General features: G+C 36.3%; 2 protein-coding genes across 5 annotated transcripts; both read right to left on the bottom strand.

Moving 5' to 3' along the window:
• Window positions 1–969: 969 nt before the first annotated feature.
• LOC144642473 (neuropeptide FF receptor 1-like) lies at window positions 970–17244 on the bottom strand. 4 transcript variants are annotated; one of them, XM_078501437.1, is made up of 2 exons: window positions 17210–17244; window positions 970–3709 (listed from the first exon to the last, which is right to left on the bottom strand). In XM_078501437.1, exon 2 carries the CDS (start codon window positions 3057–3059, stop codon window positions 1938–1940), a length of 1122 nt encoding a protein of 373 aa, XP_078357563.1. In that variant the 5' UTR covers window positions 3060–3709; window positions 17210–17244; the 3' UTR covers window positions 970–1937. The 4 variants fall into 4 exon arrangements, with proteins under 4 accessions (XP_078357563.1, XP_078357560.1, XP_078357561.1 ...); XM_078501434.1 differs by lacking the exon at window positions 17210–17244 and adding an exon at window positions 12312–12602; XM_078501435.1 differs by lacking the exon at window positions 17210–17244 and adding an exon at window positions 7829–8002.
• Window positions 17245–20111: 2867 nt separating this feature from the next.
• LOC144642459 (transmembrane protein 53-like) lies at window positions 20112–22683 on the bottom strand. Its single transcript, XM_078501417.1, has 2 exons — window positions 22534–22683; window positions 20112–21843 (listed from the first exon to the last, which is right to left on the bottom strand). Exon 2 carries the CDS (start codon window positions 21794–21796, stop codon window positions 20879–20881), a length of 918 nt encoding a protein of 305 aa, XP_078357543.1. The 5' UTR covers window positions 21797–21843; window positions 22534–22683; the 3' UTR covers window positions 20112–20878.
• Between the last annotated feature and the right edge of the window lie 21 nt (window positions 22684–22704).

Genomic DNA, 22704 nt, shown 5'->3' with positions numbered 1-22704 from the left:
AGCTGAACGTTCTTAACTTCGAAGATTGTGGTATTGCGGTAAATAAATTCCTAACCGATATGTATATGTTCACGTCACCAATGAGTGATGACTATGTTGGTTGCAGGTCAGCATTTTTAGATAAAGATTGATTCATTTAGCCATATATTTGACATTTGCAACTAATAGGAAAAATAAAATAATTTATTCTTAACCAAATTTAAGCATCGGGCAGGTTCTTACGATGCTCATATTCTGGCCTTTTTTCAGCCTCGACGCTCTTAAAAGAAAGGTTCTTATAGATATATAAAAAAGTGTAAAATCGAAAGTGACGGGGGTCGTTTCTTTTCGAACATTTAATACAGTGTAAGGTGTAAGCTATGCTGCAAATAGAGCTAGTGCATGTGTGAAATGCGAATATTCCCCGGTATGTAGATGTGGGGCACACGTATAATTCACAAGTGTTGGTCTCGCAAAACATATGACAGATAAAGTTACCAGATTATGTGCGCTAGATTGCCCCATTCATTTATCCCACTGATAAGTCAAATTGTGCAGATTTGATTACATCTTTATTGGAAAAATGTTGTTTCAAGTGACAGTTTGTTTATAGGCTTGTATTGTTTCAAAATATACCATTTACTACTAATACTAAATACAACAAGCCATTCTTCAACCTTAAAGTATAAAACAGACTAAAATAATGTTTTTGGAACTGAGTGTGGAATGAAACGTTAAAACTAAAACCGCAGTATGTCGCGTAAGCATAATAAGATAAATATGTTTGCGCAGCTTCAGATGAATTCTAAGAACAAATTTATTTCTTAAGCCTTGAGATAAACACGTGAATTCTCTCCACTGATTGGCATACACGTGTCTCTATGTCAGTGCTGAGAATTTAACACAACATCGAGACATTGTCCACTAGTTGATGATTTTGTTACCCTCTTCACTTTTCCCAACAATTGTAACAGAACATATAAAAAAAAATTTTGAATAGAAAAACATCGACTGTCAGCCGGAACACTTAAAATATGACATACTAAACAAGTACAAGAAATAATCTTAAAAAATATTAGTTCGGCCCGAACTGATTTCTTTTTTCGGAAAGTTTTTTTTATATATAATGTGCTGATGTTATGATAACATGCGCAATAAAACATGGGCAGAATTAACTTACACAACAAATAAAGCTTAATAATTTAAATAATTCACACTCTTTCTGTGGTATATAAGGGATAAATTACAACGCAAGCCTACAGTTGCGGGATATTTGTGATAAGCTGCACCCCAGAGCAAGGTAATGATATCACGACTTAACATGCAATGTACTTCCTTCATTCAATAAATTCGTAACTGAATAGCTACATAGGTTAACCTTAGCTAGATTCTTTGATGCCGGTATAATGTTTACAGCATTAAAGAAAAAAATAACAAAACTTTTTAAAGGACATTGTCACGCCATTTCAAGTCAGCATTTGCATAAAAAAATATGCTTTAATCGAAAGAAAATCCCCTCCCCCCTTAAAAATAATGGTTCTTCAAGTACAACAAAGAGGCTAAAATAAGCAATAAAAGAAAACGGTGATACAGTGATGAGGATTAGGAGCGAATAAATTAAAATACAGACTTAAATTTGCTTTCTTTGGTTCAAATAGATACATACAAAATGTAATAACATTGAGTCGTTTCTTGTAAACCCGCCGCTTTTTATACTAAAACTATATGTTTTGGTCATTAAAATCGTTTCGCTGCATAACGTTCCTGTAACCTGCAATGGCTTCACCTTGACCTGCAGGTTACTTACTGTTCCCTTGAGTTTGATGATATAGATGACTGAACCATTTTGTAGTCCCGATAATCCCTGTAAACACATTTCGACACAGCTTTTCCAATTTGTTCCTTGAAAGGAGCTTCTCCAGTGTATTGATTGTCACTAGCCACTGGGATAAACCAGTTTAAACTTCAGTACTTTTGGTATCACGTTCGGGGCTACTTCGCCCAAACGGAATCTTTTCATCGTGACATTCATTAAGAGCCGAGCCATTCTGCTTAGGCTCGTGATTATCGTGATTTTGAGTAGATGAAGGGAGCTGATTGGGTAGTCTCTTCTTTAGACAGGGACACACGTACACGAGGTACTTGATGTAACCTCTTCTGAAGCGTCGTGTCAATGTTCCATAGACCAAAGGATTAAGACAACTGTGGAGTATGGAAAGAAGAAAATCAAACTTGAAAAACACTTCAAGGGCGATGCGTTTTTCCTTTTCACCACCAAAGTCTAACATCATCCATGAGAGTTGGACTGGCAACAGGCAAATTGCAAACACTAACACAATCACGGCTACAGTTTTCAAAACCTGGATGTCTTCTTTTCGTGCATGGCGAAACAGCACGTTCCCGTCACGCCGATTGTTGTTGAGGCTATTTCCTGGCCCGAACCTTTCCGTGCTTGATTTGAGCAAGTCCACTGCTATTCTTATGTATGCTGCAGTGATAACGGCCAAAGGCAGTGAATACTGTAGCACGAACAAGCATGCGGTGTAGGCCTTCCTGGCCCCCATAGAAGGCCATTTTTCGGAGCAGTTATAAGTTCCTGGTAACCCTTCTTGTGCAACCAACACTAGAGGAAGAACTGCAATGAAGGATGCTACCCACAAGCCCACCAACCAAACAATGATCTTCCCTTTCCTCATCTCGGGTTTAAACGGGTTTGTGATGACATAACAGCGATGGATTGCCATGGATGTCAGTGTGAACACACTGACGAAAAACGTCATGGTAGCCAGGGGTGAAATGCTCTTGCAGAACGCCGTGTTGTGGTGAAATTTCACGAGAATTTTACTCGTGTACACCGGCAGAAAGCCAATCATGAGAAGGTCGGAGATGGCTAAATTCACAATGAACAGATCGTTCATTGTTCGGTTCTTTTTGCCTCGAACTACTAACAACACCAGGACATTTCCAACAGAACCCAGGAGAAATGTCAGAACGTACACACAGAGCTGGGCTACATCTTCTGGAGTGTCAAGAATGTGTTGTTCCTCTACAGCAGTGTCGTTTAGTGATGACATGGACATTTTGTTCGTGTCAGTCTCTCTATTAATAGACAGAAATGACGTTTTCTTCAGATAGGTCTTGACTTGTTCTTATGATCAGCAACGCCGAGAGTAGATGCTTCGGATCGCCACGGTTTTCAATGTCCAAGGGTTTACAGCCAACAGCTGTGAATCGCTCTAGAATGTCTTAACGCAGAGCTTTCTAATCCAATGATGATTTGATAAATGGTCCCTCGAGGAAACTATGAACTCTTCGTATCCATCAACATTTCTTAAGTGAAAAATACCTTGTTACCTGGTCGGGTTTCAAAAAGTCTTCAAATAATTGCGCGACTTTGATCAAGATGATAAACGACGAAAATGGAACGCAGATTAATTCATGAGATCCACTCTTGCGTTCACTCACTCCGGTGACATGCACGTCTGTAAATAGAGGACAGCGCTTTCAAGTTACGGTACTTCTCTCGCGGTACACTTCAAGACTCACCAAGGCGAAATGCACAACTGAGTGCGTTTTAAAATGTGTTCCTCTTTAAATAGAATCTCGGCTCAGCCCAAGAGACTTGTACAGGCCAGTTCTCTCAAAGTTATTCCGGTAGAACGTCAAAGGAAACTATGAACGTGCCTCCCGTTTGGAGGTTAATTGCTTTTCCTGATTCCACCAAAACAAGCTGAGAGAAAAAGAAGCATGAATTAAACAGTGAGAACTACGTATGTGCGTGAAGTCTCAACTTCTTTTACACCTTGTTTAAATCCGATTCCATTTTTCGACCAAACAAACAAAGATAAGCGGCAGGCTTAAGTGCTTGATACCAAAACAACACTCGAAAGTGGTTCGTGGGTGTAAAGTTTCACCGATCTGCGAAACCACCCATAAGGTAGGGAAAACGTGCGTTTGTCGGAAAAACTGCAGACAAATTGAGCTTCCACAAATAATGAGTCAAAACAGAGGTAAACACAACTCTAAAAGCACTAAGAGGAAAATTGAAACGTGGTCATTAACGAAGCCGACTACTTTGCCTCGTTTCGCATCTTTTTTTAAAACATAAATTTAGTAAAACGAACTGCTGACAGCGTTTTCAGTTCAAGCTCTAGGAATTTCAACCGTGGTCTTTGTTTCAACGTGTTCTTATGGCTGTCAATTGATGAAGGGAATCAATAGCAATTTTATAATAATCGAACACAGGTGCTTGAATGTCAATTTACCGTTGAGTTGCATTGAACGACAGTTTTTGATGGAAAACCTTTTAGCACCCATAGAAACGAAACTCAGGAATTTCGTTTGTAGTGTAATAATTCGGAGATACGGAATCTATTTCTCCTTGTTTACGTTAAACCAGTTTCTGTACAACACAGACAACAAAAGACAACGAGAACACATCACAAAACAGGACACCGATACTGGTCGCTGCCTCGATCAGAGCCAGTCATTTGAAGCGTTAATGAAGTACGGTTATTCCTGAAGTAAATGCTATAGAATTGAGCTAGCAACATACCTGTTAGAAGCTGTTTTCAGTCGAGTCTTTAAGCCTATTCCTGACCCACTATTGACATAACCAGAGCGTATACAAGTCCTATGCAAATTTCTCTTTGTGATTACGGATAACAATCACGTTCACTTAAAGCTGATTACTCGGATGTCGAATACCAGCTGCCCCGGCAAAATTTCCGACAGAAAGTTGAAATGCAGTTTTTGCCACAATTATCTTTCTCTGACCGTTAAACGGCCTGCTAGAAAGTTTTCGTCAATAAGCAGCTCAAAACTGCCAAAAATCTATAACATTAGCACTACGAGAGAAAGAACAACAGATTTTCTTTTGTAAACTAAGGAGTGCTCGGTTTAATCTTTTTTCTATTTGCCGTAATGGTCTGCACAAACAAAAAGCAAATCTGGACAAAGGGTTTTTAATGCTGGTAAAATAACTATCAAATCCCAAGGAACAACAAGAGAAATCCCTCGGGTAATCGTAAACGCAAAATAAATGAATAAACAGAACTAAGAGGGAGTAAACGTAAGCTAGCTAGCTTTGTATAGTCGGTAACATAATAATTTACGCGTGTTGACCGCTACCTAATTAACAGAATGAAATTTTTCGTGTGCCCGTTTGAAAAGCTGTGGTCAGTCATTCCTACGACAGTTTACCTCCGCGCTGACTTTCGGAGAAGCCACACAAATACGTCAAGATTTCCACAACTCTTGACAGTCAGCCGTTTTCGCTAATTTCCTGCTATGTATTCTAACCACTAACATTTCTGTATCCTCAATAACGACCTGCGAGCTAAATCATGTTGAATAGCGCTCGTTCATCAGTGAACATTTATGACAACTGACAACATGTCTGTAACTAGACAATGGCGGAAAAAAGGAAAAATGTACAACCTATTTTTAACTTGTACTTTATTATTTCGCCTCAACAATTTGTTTTTGGAGAAAGCGTCGTTGCTAAATTTTGATGAGCAATATAAATGAAATGAGCGCGTCAGTGGTATTTATATTGCGAGGTGTCGCACTGATCGATTTTTTATTGGCGATATCTTTACAAGACATATTTTACTATTAGTGTCTAGGGGAAGATCGATATCAAACTGTTCATCAGGCCTGAGGGTATTTTGATGCTTTCTGTTCCTAAACTATAATGACATACAATCGTAGGAAGAAAACTTTTTATATTTCATTTATCTTATCTGAGCGTGTGCACAACAAGAACTTAACATGAGTATACCAGCTGTACTCAGTAATAAATATAACTTTCTCCCGCTCACTACAGGAGTCATGCTGATATCGTGAACTTGCGCGTGTGCCGGGAACGCCGGTAGGATTTGTCGCACGCGCGGTGTATAAGTTGGCCCACTGTGAAATAACACTGAATGTAATTCAAGTACACCGTATCCTAGAAGCAGGTGGTTCATTTTTTCTTTATAACTTGCGAACGACTAGCTGCTTTGGTATCAAACTGAAGTAACAATTTGTCAGGGACAAAATTCGTGCAATTCAACCGCCTCCCACGGTCCAGACTTGTGGAGCGAATACTCGGCTATTCAGTGTCCACGAGACTGCCGATAAAAGAGCTAGACCTTCTGTGCAAATCTGAGCACGCAAACCGCACTGTTGTTATATAAGTTATTGAAACTCCCGCACGGAATCGGTAAACGTGCAGATGAGAAATATCATGGCCCGCAGGCTGAAAACTTGACACTGCATGAAGAAAATTTGTCGAATGTTTTGGAAAACCGTATCGCTTGTTAAGGCACCGGATTAATGAAACTTCAAAGAAATGCCGCATATCTTTGAGGGGAACTAGCCTTGAATTCCAAGCGAATGAACAACTGCCTGCCCTGCAGCTTACAAAAAACAAGCCATGAAATGATATCCTAGTTAAGAAATTTCTGTTAGTACTATTTCGCCTTTTTGCACAGAAAAAATATCAGTCAGTCATTATGACTTCTGAAGATCAATTCTAAATAATTTATTTGAATCAGTCGGTCGACTTTTTGACAAATATAATTTATTAACCGGTCAGGAAAATTGTCTGCCCTTTCGCATCAAACAATAGTCTGCGAATTTAAGTGCACACCGAGAAATCTTGTTGCCGAGATTGCATTCTATAATATAATCTTCAAAAACAAAGAATAAGATCCAATGACCTTGCCAGGACAGTTGGTTTTTAATAACATCAACATCAGCTATTTACTGGTTGTGATCTCTCCATTAAATAAAAGGCAGACAATGTGTAACGCTAATAAAAAGCAAGACGGGAGGTGCTGGTTTTAATTAACAACACAAGTGGGGTCTTACCAGTAATCACGACTGCATTGATGGGAAATATAAAACATGGAGTAACATTTGAAAAGCAAGCAGCTTCCTGTTACGAAAATAGTGAAAATGAGGCGAAATTATTATAATTTTGAGAAAAAAATTTCGATTTTTTTAAGTCGTGCCTTTCAGCCAGCGAAGCGTCTTCAATTGGTTGAAACAACATAAAAATAATAAAAGCATTCAGACAAAGATTAATATACACACAGTTTCCCTGGTTTTGCCTCTTGATCGGCTTAAATTCTGCTGTTTGGCAGCTCAGATTAAATAAGAACCTTAAGCAGTTTTTTTTAAGAATAATCTTTCCAAATCCTCCAGGTATTCGAACATTTCTACTCTTGAGAAAGTTCCTTAAAATTAGACAATCGCCCAAAAAATTGAAATTATCAATAATTATCTGCCTGAATATTGTATTTTTAATCTTGCACATGAACCAGTGAGCATTCTGACATAAAAAAACCGGCCTGTCAAGCAGATATACAGATGAAAAGTCAGATCGATCATCCGGCCAAATCCACTTTGTTACAGCTGCAGATTAAGTTGATGGAAAGTCGTGGAAAATTTACCAGAAACAAAATCAGTTCATCTTCGATTCAATACATAAAAAGCCCAATATTAAACCTATATGTACTCTCTGACACCGTAAAACAAAACTCAATTTTTTTTTTGAAGTGCTCAGATTCTCTGTTCAGATCAATGCAAATATTATGATGACAAAAAATGATAAGGTATATTCGCACACTCGACGTAGCTTTTCTAGATTTTCAATAACTCATTCAAAACTAAAGTCAACATGATGACGAAGAACCATTAAAAATTTAGCTCATCCTACGCAAGGCAAACCCAGGGAGTGCAACTAAAAACCTTTGCCATGATATATCATTAATTTTCTTTTTACGATAAGTCTTAGGATTTTTTTCAATACGTTCGTGCACGTTTCCCAGTTTTAATGGAAGAAAATTGAAAACATACGCACCTATCATGGTCTGTTGGTGGGGAATCGTTCACAGATGATAAAGATTGTTAGCATGTCATGCAAAACCAAATGTAACATCACTTGAGGGAGAAAAACGTCGATGCTAGATGCACTGTCGACGGCTCCACTTTGACGCGCCAAAACAATCAATTCTTCGAAAATTGGAACTGGTACACAAAGTGATTTATTGTGCCACGTCAGAAAACATCTATATATCTATCTTTGGCGCACAAGGTTTAAATCTAAAATTTAATTAATGGATAGACCACTCAGGAAATGGTGAATAAATACTGTTTGATTTGCATGTGATTGCTGGTGTTCCCATTCGCAGCTGAAAAAGGTTATTACGATCACAGGCATTATAAAGCCTCGTGCGCTCCTGATGTGCGATTTTCTTATCTTCCACAACAAATATCGTTTCCACTTTTTCCTTTGCCAAACAATTGAATTTCCTATTTTCTGATAAGGCGCACTGGCATTGAGGCAGCCACCGGAGGATAGTTGATCTGTGAGCCCGCGAGCAGCCTGGGGATTTATACATCATGTTGCTTAGCAACAACAATGATGGTGACAAGCTCACGTGACACCTCGCGGAGTCGGAACTCTTCAGGAACTTGTAATATGAAATTATGGAACATTGTTTAATTAAAAAAGTTATACTCTTGGAATATTAGAATATTGAAGGTTTTTATTTCGAAAATGCCGACACTGACTTGCGTGCGTGAAGGAAAAGTGAGTTTTCGGATACTCCTACTCATCAAAAATCATCGTGGGCTTATTTCCTAAAGAAACTGTGCCACTGCGTTGGCGAGGAAATAATAACTTTTTATAATCAACCTGTCTTAGAGTAACTGAATTAGGTGAATTAGTCCCCGCCTTGGAAGAATCAGCTGACGTTTCAAATTTCAGTTCTTAGTCAGCCCCCCAAAACAATAACTAAAAACGTTACGCATGTTTACAAAGTTACGAAGTCATAAGGGACCTCTTAATTTTACAAAACTTGTACATCTATAAACTTTGATTTATCTCTAATAAACACGCTAATGAACAAGTATATATTAGCTCCGTAAATTCATGCTGGGATTAAGGTAATAAGTGAAACCACACGAGCCAAAAATGTCTTTCACTTACTCTCTGGGATCAGTTTGAACTCACGGCACGCGAGATCACACGAGATATCATAACGCTGCAATGAAGAGTAAGGAAGCCACCAACACTCATGCATATCAATGATAAAGTTTATAAATGACTGACTTAAGTAATGATGAATAAAATTTAGCCTTGTAAATTGTCAACTTGGTGTTAGAGAAGAGTGCGGTTCAGACTAGAATGCATAAAGCTAATTCCGTTTAATTACCTTACTATAGTTAATTCACAGTTGGAATTTGAAGTGATTACTCTTATTCAAAATCATGAGGTTTTTTTCAAGCAATAATAATTTTGTGCTAATATTGGGAATAAAATGAATTCTATACATATGAGTTTCGGATGAAAGATTGTGAAAGATAACTTCGCAGTTACTACAAAGCAACAGAAACTTTTGCAGCAACAACAACGATCTTTTTCTCACTAAATTATTCTATTTGTTGTTTTCTCAGGTGTTACAAAAAGTTTTTATTTGCATAAAAGCATGTGAAAACTATCAGATTTTAAAAGAATCCTTCTAGTATGCTAATGTAAATGCGATAATCTGATTGGTTGAGTATCTGAAATCGCACGAGCTCGTAATTTGTGAAGATTAATTATGCAAATGCGGAAATAATTGGAACTCATTCAATCACCTCAGCTGTTATATAGAGCAGTGAAATGTTTTAGATTAAATTATAGCTCTGCAGCGTTTTACACCGAGTTTATACGAAAATAATTTTGAGAAAGTATGAAGCCACCAAGTTTGTGTCCCTCTTTGGCGCACAAATATGGCGGCCACATATAAAGGGAGATTTTTTAAGCAATAAAAATATTCGCTTTTTAGTTACCGTAATGATTCGATTTAGCGCCCGGGGCGCTTATTTACTTTTTGCACCTCAAGGGAGGGCGCTTAATCGAGACAGGGCGCTAATTCGGGACAGGGCGCTTATTTAATTTTTCGAGAAATAACCAAATGTTCAAAACAAAACTTCAATAAATATTAAGATAACTAACAATAACAGAAACTGTAACAGCAGTAAATTGTTGCAATTTCAGCTACTTTTAAAAGAATTGTTCGTTTTAGCAGTAATTATATACATGTACGGTATGTTAAATGTTCATGCCTTTATCTACTTAAGTAGATGACTTCACTAGGGAGTTATCCACAATAGGGGGGCGTTTATTAGAATAGGGGCACTTATAAGAATGAGGGCGCTCATTAGAATGGGGGCGCTTATTGGAATAGGGGCGCTTATTGACAAAAACATATTCGAAGGGGGGCGCTTATTGAAAGGAGGGCGCTTAATCGAATCATTACGGTATTACACTAAATTATTATCTCGTCTGAAAAATTTGAAAACTGCTGTAAAAATATCCGTTTTTGTGACAAATTTCAAAACGCTTTATCTGCTAAACCGAAGAACTAAATCGATCCTAAAATTTGCAAAGGAGATAGAAACCTAACACCCAGCTTTCCTTTTGCATTATGACTCTGTATTCTTCGAGAATGTTGAATGAAACTCAAGGAATGTGACGTTACTGGATGAAAGAGGTAGCCAAGGTTATACATCAGCTTACTGAATGTAACACAAAAATTAAGTTTAAAATTAAGTGTAAGATAGTTATCGTATAAGCTTGTTTCGAAGAAACCTTGTCTTTACAAGCTGATCTAATTTATAACATTAAAAAAGATAACGTTTTGTTGGGAAAAAAGTCAACTTTGTTTTACGAGGGTTGCACATAACAGTCTTTCGACTGACAAACCTGTGGCCCTCGGATTCCCGATCGAATTGGAATTTAGAAGTGTTGGTTTTTGTGGAGGGAGGAAAACCGGAGAACCCGGAGAAAAACCCTCGGAGCAAGGACGAGAACCAACAACAATCTCAATGTGTTTTAAATATATTTATGTTTGAAACCAGAAGCTAGTGTACGACTGTGTTAAGACGTGCCAGACGGAACAAGACTACATCATATCATGCCTTTTGCGAAAAATCTTTGATTGTTTTTGTTGTTTGTCTTATAATAGCCTATTCCAGGCTCTCAGTAGCTGGGCTCGCCTTCTTCCCCTCTAGTTTTTTTTCCTCGCCCGCCCGCGTTTTTTGCTTTCTCCTTCATCTACCAAGAACCTGGAACAGGCCAGTCTGATAATAACTTCTAAGTGGTTATGCTTAATGTGGCTGCTCCTTCAAAATTGAAACAAATTGTGTTTTGGTTATACATGTCTGCTAGTCTCATTAAATATATCAACCCGTTTTTATTAGGTTTTCTGATGAACTCTGTTATCCAGTTGATGGTGAAAGAACGACAAGATTTTCTTTTTAAACACTGCGCAGGACATGACTATAAGAAAAGAAGTCATTGTTGGTAACAACCAACAATTTCAGAACATTTGAAGTAGTTAGAAAACAAAAAAAAGGAAGAAACACAAAAGCCGTCCTATACGTAACCGATGGTAAAAATTATAGTGGAAAGAGATTGAATAATTATATATATAATTTGTTTTTCTTCTGTAGATTTTTAAGTCTCTTTGTTATTAATTAACATCATTGTCGAATTTTTAAGATTAAGTACCAGTCTTGTAATCTTGCTAACGGTCACTTCTAAAGATGTGTGTTGTAGCATACGAAACGTTAATTTCTTAAAATCAAAGTTTTCTTCGACATGCGTTGTCTTGTCATGTTTGTCACCGGAGTGTGATTTTTTATTTTTAGAGATTGAAAACTTATTGCAAAAATTACCAAGATAAAATAAATTATTTCCGTTAAAAAATGTGAAGCTATTCGTTAATTTTTTATGTTCTGTTTTCTTATGTCTACAACTGAAACTGTTTATTTCTGGCGAGAGACTGCAATATATTATTAACAGGCGCATGTTTTATGCAAAAAAGAGTGAAATATATGAAGAATATATCGTTGTAGCGACTTTGAAAAAATTCCGGTATTTATTATAAAATAAGCTTATCTTTCAACTCAGACATCCAATTTAAAACTGGTTTGATTAAATACCACGACACTTGATGGACATAAAAGATGGCATAAACAAATTAACATCAAATATGTGCGATTAATGAAACTTGAAGTTTCTGTTTCCCAGCTTGCAAAATTGAATTTCCTTATTCTTGTTTTCCAATCTGTTAGCTAGCGAATAAGAGAAATAAAAGGCATTTCTTTGTTTTCTCATTTTATGCCAAGTTATAGCAAAACCAAAAACATCCCTATTTATATAGATATTATACCTACTCTGCCGATAGAGCAAACTAGTGAACATTTCTCTTCGAAAAGAAAACATTGTCAGAAACTAATGACGATTAAACCAAATAATAGTTAGAAATTTAAGGAAAGAAGACTATATTTACCTTAAATTCTTGGATCTTCAAAGAATACAATTTTGTTTTTCCCGAAGCGACGGAATTCTGAGACGTTGCAGTTCAAACAATTTCCAACAAGCTGTGAATGAAGACTTCAAGAAGCGCACATATGCTGTATAACACAACATCATTAAACCTTTCAAATTCATTTGCTAAAATCTTGTGAAACTATGACGTGTCGACACTTCCTGACGCCAGAAAACTCGCCACATTTATTCACAAAAACACCTCCTGTGAAGTAAAGTACTCCGCAAAACCATCAGACACAGCACGCCGCAAAACAACAACATGCACAACCTGCCGGACTTCATGTCCACTAAACTCGGCTAATCACCGTCCACACTTTGAAATTAACGAACAGTTAATTGTGTTTCTGCCAAATTGAGCATACTGCCTGCTAGCTTCGTGAGAGAAAACTGCAGGAGTGTATTCATGGCAGATTATTGGGCTTGACTTGTGAAAATGGTTTCTTCAATTGTCGAGAACATTCATGCTGTGTTTATATAAACTAAACATTTTCCATGGATAAGGAAGTTAAGTGTTTAGGAAATAACCTGCAGATGAGATATGCAATCAAGGGAGACATTGGCTCCTAAAAATAACACTGGTAAAAATATTCATTTGCTTGTTAAGTGGCTAACCACGCACAACACGCAAAACCTTGTGTTTTTGAATGCTGAGTTAAAACTCAGCATTCGTGAGCAAATGGATTTTTTGGCGCTGAATATTTCAAATTGCGGTTCTGTGATGTTGCTTAAAGCTCGTTAACTAGTTGTCTTTCAGTTAATTTAGCTTGAAATTGCAACTTATTACTGAAATTATCTGGCAATAAAATCAGAACAGCGAACTCCAAAATCACGACTTGCAGTTTTTCTTTTAGTTTGAATCATTATTTTAAAGGAATATAGATATATTTTAATGCTGTTCTTCAAAATACGGCCTTAACTCCTTGGTCACGGTATATATAATCAATCAATTTTGATTGCCTGTTAAATATTGTTTGCCATCAACCTTTTCCTATATTTTCCTATCCAGACTGACTTCCAATTTATAGCAATTTTCAAAGGGTGGGTCTCAGGTTAAAAACATATATTTCACAATTTTCACTCAATTCCACTACTTTTTCACAAGGGTTTCACAGGATTTTTTTGAAAAGTTATCTACTAATAATGTACTTCGACCTATTTTTGATTTTTTAAGAAAAAAATTAACTTTTGAATTTTCTTTTCTGATTGCATTTCAGTAGCCGAGCTTGGTCCGACAGGAGTCGCGTGCGGACATTACACTCCTGCAGAGACCCACTCGATAAATAAGCCGGAACACAACATTCTCATCAAAAGCAAAACTTTTGCCTTCTAACCGAGAAATCTTCATATCGCTGTCAGTTTTTGCTTAAATACTAGATGGAAGATTTTCCATAAAACTATAAAAAAGAAAACGTGTTGTATTTATTGTTTCATTTATTACGACTGTTACATTAATAATGTACTAATTGCTTAATTCACATGCCTTCATGCACGAGTCTTGCCGTAGAAAAAATATATATGCATTCATATTAATACAAATCATTTAAAGAATTGGAGGAACTGAAAACCTAGCTAAGTGCGTGATCCACTTGAAAAAATGTTATGCTTTATAACACTCACCCCTACGTCACTTGCATTTAGATGTTATTAGAATTATCTTGTTAAAATTGTCCAACTACGATATTGGGAAAAATGAAATTTTTCGTCGTTTCGTTTTGTGTTAAACTACCTCTTAGTACTAAAACTTCGTAACTCTGATGTTTGCAATGTTCAGGGGTACCCAACGGCCGAATCTTTTCTAAATACGTCAGAAGTGTCTAAAATGGATTTCTCTATGCTTGAGAAGCCTGTTTGGTTAATTTGGAGCTGCCCTAAAAAATATTTATCTTTTCGGATATTTAAGGGGAACTTTGGTCTTTTCGAAAGTTCCAGGGGGCTTTTTTTTCTCATCCGAAAGTTTTAGCTACCCTGATGGGTCTTGTCGAAAGTTCAAGGACACGGAGTAGCGATCATTTGATTAGAAAATTTTAGGGGACGTTTTTTCTTTATACGAAAATACTAGGTAATACAAACGCCCATCCGAATATATCCGAAAACGTCAGGGGGTGTAAATTATACGCTCTGTCGCACCTAAATACGACCCACAGGAGGGACTTTTAGCAGCTTTTAGAATAATTACGACACACGAAAATTTTAGCGGACAAAAAAACATCCGAAAATTATGGGACATTGTAAAACGTGAGCCGAAAATTCTAGGGCAGCTTGTTGGTTTTCCGAAAAACCTTGAAAAGTTTAGGGGATCTTTCTGCGAAGAATCTGAAATTGTTAGCCAACCTTCCATCCGAACAGATATTTTAACGAAATATTCCGTTGACTGCCCCTGAATGTTCCAAATGATCTTGAAATCATAAAACACCCGGAAGTTCCAACCTGTGTCATTACTTTATTTAAGTATTATCGACTGCAGGCATTCTAAACTATCAAACTGGCGTGCAAACGGCTGGCATGCACGTCGTAACGCATTTAACAGAAAATTTTTAACTTTGTCGTAATCCTTTTCAATATTAAACTTCCCAAACCTTGCTTATTTGTGGTTTATTGTTATCTTATCAGTTTTTTTTTACTGTGGTAAATTGTTATTTCGAGATTTGGATGATATGTCAAACTACACGAGAGTTTTTACCTGAATTGAACGAAAATACTAGTTATTCATCCATGTCAGGGAAATTTTCACCGATAGGAAGAGATCTAATTTAAATTAAATTTCAGTCAATGTTGAGTTTAATTCCGTATTTCTTCTTTCGTAGACATAAATTTTATCTTCGTGATATTCAACTCAGCAAGGAGTCTGTCTTATTGCGTCACTCCCATTTATGATCTTTAATCAATTTTGTTTATTTAAGATTAGAATAAACTTCGTTAAAAATTAATGGCTTTGTTAATGTTAGTCATAACCACATTATAGACGACTTCCATTGTGCGTTTTTCATCCTTGGTCGAAAAGAAACTTATTTTATCCTTTACAGCCAAGGTGACTCGACAGTTTAGTCTGAGCTAGACCCTCATTAAAATTGAACATTATTTTTATTAATAGAAGTGTTTTTAATTTTTAATATCAAAAGCTTGGCTCAGTGTGTTTTTCTCAATGTGAACCCATTTAGAGGATGAGTCCGTTAATATTTTGTTCTGGAAAACCTAACTGATTAGCATGTTAATTGGCTGGATGAAAATAAAGTATTGTAAACTAAATGTAAATATTATATAAAAATAGCAAAGGTACCATAGGTCGTGCTTTATTTGGCTTGAAAAAATGAAATATTTGGGTAATTGAAAAACGAACACAAAAAATATGTGAAGTCAACACTTTTTTTTAAAGTTTCATTACAGACATAATCCATCTTGTTTTATTGCGATCTGTTTCATTCTTGACCAGTTTTGACTAGTAGTAGTATTCGAACTTTATTCTTCGACAGATTAGTGTTGTCTTTTTGTTTTATGTCCGCCTGGCTAAAGTCAAGTTTTGTTAGATTTTTGGTAATCCTGCACTCTCTTGTGAAGTTTTGTCCATCTTTAAGGGTTCTTTGTGATTTCTTGTAAATTGCAGTTTGTTCTGTATTGTTTTGGCCATTACAGTACATACATACACGTTTATTTCAAATTTAATATATAAAATATACATGAACTTCATGCAGTTTGAAAAGGGGAGTTCCGAGTTTAGCCCTATAGTTAAAACTCCCGTTATAAAAAATAAAAATATACTAAAAACGAATAAAAAAGTACGATGTTTCATGAGATTTTAAGACCTGTTTTTTTATGTCAATAAGAACCTCCTAAACAGCCGTGCAACTGACCAAAGAGTTCAAATATTGAAGCAAAAGGTGATAAATCACAGCTGATTTCTTTGGACAAAATTTGATTGCTAATCGTTTTTCGAACTCATCTCAATTTTGAGAAAGAGTAATCTTTATTGACGGTGCCAAAAAAATGTTTAAAGATAGATCCTCGTTCACTTATTTTTTGACAAATTTCGAATCAATTCTAAGAACATATCTAATGACTTTAGGTGCATGTCAGTGAAAATATAACAAAAGTTACCTAACCCTCGTAAACGGCTGATTTGATGTTCTAGGTGGAAAGTGTTAAAGGTTCTATCCTTCAATTAATTTGACCTCGCATAGTCAAGAAACAAAACCGTATCAGTCAAAAATATGAACACAGGTGAATTCAAAAAGCTTTTTTTATCAAAATTCAGCGAAAGTGAATAAGCCGTTTATCTATTTTGAAGTAAAATAAACAAGAAAGATAAATAATAAAATGAATTTACAATGGCAGATATTCTTCGTTCGCACGGAAACATCCACCCAGTCGAATTGAAAGTTTAGTTTCATAAGGGGGAATGAAAATAGGGAAAACACTTGAGCAAATGGGGAACAAAAATTGAAAAGATTGGCAAAAGAAAATTCAGCATACGAAGTCATTCCAGCTTTCTGGTTCAAACTGACTAGAGGGCCTAGAGTAATGCAAAAGAGGCAACAGTTCGTTAACTAATAATCTATTGAGAGTCTGAAAAGCATTAAAAAGAAGGCGGCTGCTTTAGCTAAAGCAAAAATTTTCTTAGCGTAAGATTCCTAACAGCTATACCTTCTGATCAACCTACGTTACTAATGTGAAATACAAAAGCAAATTAAAGTTTCTGCTCGTGCCAAGTTTAGCCAATCTTACCTAAGCGTATCATAACGTAAAACCAAAAAAAAATAATAAAATAAAAATTCTACATATAGTGTAGTTGACTAGCTGAGACAAGTCTAGTTTGCTGGGGTTAAAAACGCGATAAAACCATATATATTCAATTGAAATTACCTCAGGTTAAAGATGCTCGCCAGACTTCCTCTGTTATCTGTCACGGTGCAGAACATTAAAGCAAGCATTTATTCACAACGCAAACACGCGTATGGCACGCGCAGGTGTTGTCAATATCATTTTTAATTTAGATGTTTGACAATAATGTTGACAATGTTTAAAATTATTCAGCTTGAACAACAATCAACTACCATACTACGAAAGAAAGTAGTAAAATTAAAAGATAACTTCAGCATTCTTTTTACCGAACATAAAAGGTTTTTTAAGATTTTTCGTCCACTATATGATCTAGAGCGGCTGGTCTTTGTTACAAAGTTGCGGTCAAGAGAATCACCAACTAAAAGCGTTATATACGTTTTTCAGGCTTCTTTTCCCTAATTGCTTAAAATGATGGCGGCTTTGCACTGTAAATACCGTGTCTTTGCTTAAGAGCCGTTTAAAATCATCAGGCCATAAAACCAGGCAGGGATAACCTGCCTACAGATGTCCAATTTACTATTTACAAGGAAATTGGATGTCAGTACCCTCACCGAAATTAACAAATGGGTCTTCTCTACAACCATTACCGCCTTTTTTATCTTGTTGCATATATTACGATAAGATCGAGATAAAACGTGGTTTTGTTACTCTAACCTTAATAAAATTTCGCCACCAACTGCCTGAATCCTGTAGCAATTGAATGTTAAACACTTTTTTTCACTGTTAGAATTTTTTTTTTTGATTAGATCCTGTTTCGAATTTCAATTTAATAAACGGTTAACAAATTGATATTTGTTTGCGTCTGTTCGTGTGCATCCTAAAAGTATTGTCAGAGAGCAAGAAACTTGACAGTTCTATTAAAATAAACCACATTGTTTCATGTCTACGAAATTAGCAAAAACTATCACGTCGTGAGTAAAAGACGTTAAAGTCGATGAAGAAAACGTGCCGATCTTTAATTTAACCAGGACGACAAAAAGAACGTTACAAGTCTGTACTTAAAAGTGACGTCGCACAAAGTTTAAAGCAAATTCTTATTTGTAAAAAAACAAAAAAAAAACAGAAAACCGTTCTAACTCACTCATTAATATGTTTGAACAAATTACGTTGCTAATTACTGGAAAATTCACGATTATAACTCAAGGTGGTCTTGCTGTAATAGAACCATTAGCTAGCTAGAATTAGCTAGCTAATTAGCTAGCTCACTTTTAAGGTGCATTAAACCATCCAAATCCATTCGCCTTCTGAAAAACAAAACAACCTATTCTACGCAATTTTGACTAACCATCAGCAATTTCAAGAAGTGCACCGTTATGGCTCAATTCGTCATCCCGGGGGGATACTAAAAAATGTTTAATTTGTATGGCTCCCCCCTACGCCCAACCCCTTACCCTTTTATATGGTTTACTCAATACTATAGGCCAAAAACCACTAAGGAGGCAATAATCCAGAAAAGGAACTGTTATGCGAATGACGAACCTGGGGGGGGGGGGGGTACCCCTATAATGGCCTATACGGGGAGGCCCCGCCCGAAAGGGGTACCTTTTTTATGCTTCAGGTATATAAAAGGGTAGGAATTTCACAAGTCTAGCCTAGGTATATGGAAGGGTAGGGATATCGGTCATTTAGGTATTTATTAAACTTTCAGTTTTCCATTGATCGAAGAAAAACACAACGGAGTTTCCTGCGCATCAAAGATGGAATGTGAATAATAACATGGTCCAGGAGCAACAACAGGGTACTCACCGCGAGCCCACCAATTTAAGCAATTGGGTAAAAGAATCAACGGTTTATTGAAAAACTTCAATAGAAATATTAAAACTAAAGTTGTTCGACGTTTCGATGAAGCTAACATCATTATCAAGGTAAAGTGTTGTATCGTGGTGTGAGTCTGGTGTGAATATAAATTAGTTTGTGGAAAATGTAATTTCTGACGTTTGAATGAATGAATTAGACAGAAATTACTATTCTGATGGCACGATTGAGAGGTTCGCGGGTTGTTATGGGATGTCTAGGTATATATAGGTTTTGGCGGGAGATTTAGGTCATTCTACGTCGTCAGTCCTCGTCTTCGCTTGCTTTTCTTTTTTCTTTAAAGTGTTGTTTGTTCAGCTTTTGTAACAAGTCTATTGAAAAATTCTTTAGATTATTTAGTGCCCTTTCCTCGGGGTCTCGTGCTGCTGCATTAGATGAGGGATACGTTTTCCACTTATTTTTGGCCACTTCTAAAGGGTGGTTTTTAGTGGTTTTTTCGTATCTGGCGTAGCACACACCTTAACACTCTTAGAACGAACTGTTCTTTTTTGCTAAATTCAAGATTGTATTCAGGATGCATTTTGCATCAGATGACTGTATTAGGATACATTTTGCATCAGATGACTGACTGACGCATCCTCAATAAACTCTTCACATTGAATGTCTCGTGTGAGTGTAGTCAGAATATAGTATAATAGACATTTGCTGCATGGTTATGTAAATATTTTCGCGCGGATGGAGTCACTTTGCACGTTTAAAATTGGCTTTAGGCCTCGAATAATTAGCATATCGTTGATGAGACAATCGAATTTGCTGCGACATTTCTTTAAAACTGAGAAGTTGTAAGTTAGCTCCGGTTTTGAGATCCCGTGCGTGTTCAACATGTGCTTTCCAATTGACAAATTCTGAGAACTGTGTTCGGCAACACGTTGCGTAAAAGGCGCCTGAAAAAAATTCATGGTTTATCGGGATTCGAACCCGTGACCTCCGCGAATACTGGCGCGATGCTCTACCAACTGAGCTATGAAGCCACACACTGAGAGCAAGGTCATTTTTGTGGCTGGGGATCGTGTCATCGCTTGTTCATTTGTCTCCGCTGTGCAAAACAACTTCAGTCAATGCGGACCACGAAACAACCAATGAGAGAGCGAGTTAGAACCAACTTTATATATGTATAAACTGCAGCTAAAAAAAAAGTTCGATTGTACAGTATTGGCTTTATCCATGCATTTATATGGACAATGTTTGGGGCTAGATTATGAGGAATAATGCATCATCTTTTGTTCTTGTGCATAAGAAACACATCTTTTATAGTAGCATTTATTTTTAATGTTCTTTAAAAATTTAGCAAATATATATATATATATATATATACTTAGACAATGATAAAATATTTTTAAATATAATAACATAGGGTTCTTGGCTATTACATAGTGAACGAGTCAAGATCTGAACTAACATGTAACTTTACTCTTCCATTGAAGTCCAATGGATGTTAATAAACTTGTAGTTATATAAATTATCCTCTACTAATACCCCCCAGCTTGTGTGTGTGTGTGTGTGGGGGGGGGGGGGGGGGTGAGGGTATTTTTTAAGCATCTTTCTGGGTGAGTGGGAAGTAGTGCTCGTAAGAGAAAATACATTACTTCGATGTTTAAATGGAGAGAAACTTTACCAAGTTCTTACACAAATTCGTGTACAGTTAACTAAGGCAGATTAGATTATTTACAGCATGAAACAAAGAAAAATGTTCCTTGCAAAAGGAGTAAAAGCCAAGAAAATACCTTTTGAAATTGGTGTCATATAGGTAACAATTATTATCCTAACTTAAGAGTATAATAATAACCAAAGAGTATTTAAAGTGGAAATTAAGTTTGTTAGCCTTACAACCTCAAATTTGTGACAAATGGAATTTTGTCTCTATTGTAATGATTACTATAACTTAGATGCTTTTGAAGTCAGATGCTGTTTTAAGCAATAGTCAGTAAAAGTATTGAGTTCTCTTAGATATTCTTCAGGGTAGTTCTTATAATGTTGTACATGACCTGATACCTCCCAACACTGTGAAAACACTTTGATGTTTTTATTCTTGTGTGCGTCAATAAAAGTCTGGACATCCTTGTAAGGGACTAAGGGATCTGTTTTACAGAACAAAAATAATTCTGGACATCCCAGGGGTGAGGAAATGGTTCCTGGTATAAGTTGTTTTATATAGGGTGTAAAATAAAAGACTGGCGGAACTACCACAGCCAATCCAACCCACACAGGAACCTTAATTAGAGGATTTGGGATGGTTTCTAAGATTGTTGATTGAATACCTTTCAGACTGTGAAAGCCAGGAAAATGAGGACAACTGTCAAATATACAGCCCATGACATGAATTGTATTGAAATGCTTATGCTCTGGGGTGGTTATTGCTTGTTTTATGAAGTAATACATATTAAACCCTCCCATGCTGAACGCATAGAGGATGAATGGTTGGTTTTGTTGTGATTTTATTTCTACAAGTATATCCAACAACTCCATACTTATCTCCTTGACTTTGCTCAAACGAATGAAAGTGTTATAAGGGTTAGCGGGTATTCTCACAGTATCAAAGCCTTTCTGTTCAAATATTTCACTGTATTTTGCCAGGTGTTTATCTTGTGCACTGTTCCAGCCAAGGAGAGCGACAATTGGGCATGTACTTGCACTCTCTGTTCCCACTCTAGTGACAACAGCACCAATCTTTTTGCACTTGGCTTGAAAATGGGTGGACTCACTTATTGTTGTTCTGTGAGGTACTGACATCAATTTATGACACATTTGGCACAGTGTAAAGCATTTCTTGGTTCTCAGAGATAGGAGTGCCATTGCCACAACAAGATATGTCCTCCACCTTAATTTGGAATGTTCTTTATCTAAAAATATATTACAGAAAACAAAGTTTCAATTTTTATAATTTACTGTTACCTCAAAAACACCCAGCTAAATCCACAAAATATCTCTTTACCACCACAAACTTCCCATGTTACAGTTACTGACTGATGTTTGGCATGTTCCAGAGTAGCAAACATATTTCAAGGATCTTCAAAGATTTTTGTTAGGATCTTTGAGGATCTTTGTCTATAATAATCTCAAAAGAGGTAGAGATTGGATAGTTTTAAAGTAAAATCATAGCAGCTCCTAGAGAGGCTGAATTGCGACACTTTTCACAACTCAGTTAGGGTTCTTCAAGGATTCTGCACAAAATCTTGCAACAATCCTGCAAGGATTCCTCAAGATTCTTGCAAAGAATTAATAATTTTAGGCCCTGGTAAAATCCTCGTCAAAATCTTGAGGATCTTGAAGGAACATTACAAAGATCTTTGATACTTGTCTGCATGTACATGTAAGATGACTAAGATCTTTTTTTTAATTGTTATTCTCATCTTTTGGTCCCTTGAAAGTTCATTTCTAATTTGTGCATGCAAAATTCAGCCATTTGATATTCCCAGTTTCAGAAGTGAAGGTTTTTGCATTATTAAATAAAAATTTAATAATAAAGTAAATAAATAACATAACTAAATAAGCTAAATAAAATAAAAACCTTCATTTATATTTGTTACAACCGTTTCAAATCCAAATGTCTTTTTGAATCCCAGAATAAACGGTCACTACTCCACAACTTAACCGCAGAATAATTCATAAAAAAACTTTTAATAATAGCAAAGCTGTTCTGGGAAAACAACAACAAGAATTTGAACACACTTGACACACTTACCTACGCGCCGCCATGTTGT

The sequence above is a fragment of the Oculina patagonica genome, chromosome 2 (assembly GCF_052425735.1).
Source record: "Oculina patagonica isolate OP01 chromosome 2, crgOcupat, whole genome shotgun sequence".
In the NCBI taxonomy this organism is placed as follows: domain Eukaryota; kingdom Metazoa; phylum Cnidaria; class Anthozoa; order Scleractinia; family Oculinidae; genus Oculina; species Oculina patagonica.
This window is presented reverse-complemented; position numbering and strand designations above follow the sequence as displayed.

Coding starts and splice junctions, on each gene's coding strand:
- LOC144642459 (XM_078501417.1), bottom strand. CDS start 21,796: ATGGCACTCCTATCTCTGAGAACCAAGAAATGCTTTACACTGTGCCAA.
- LOC144642473 (XM_078501437.1), bottom strand. CDS start 3,059: ATGTCCATGTCATCACTAAACGACACTGCTGTAGAGGAACAACACATT.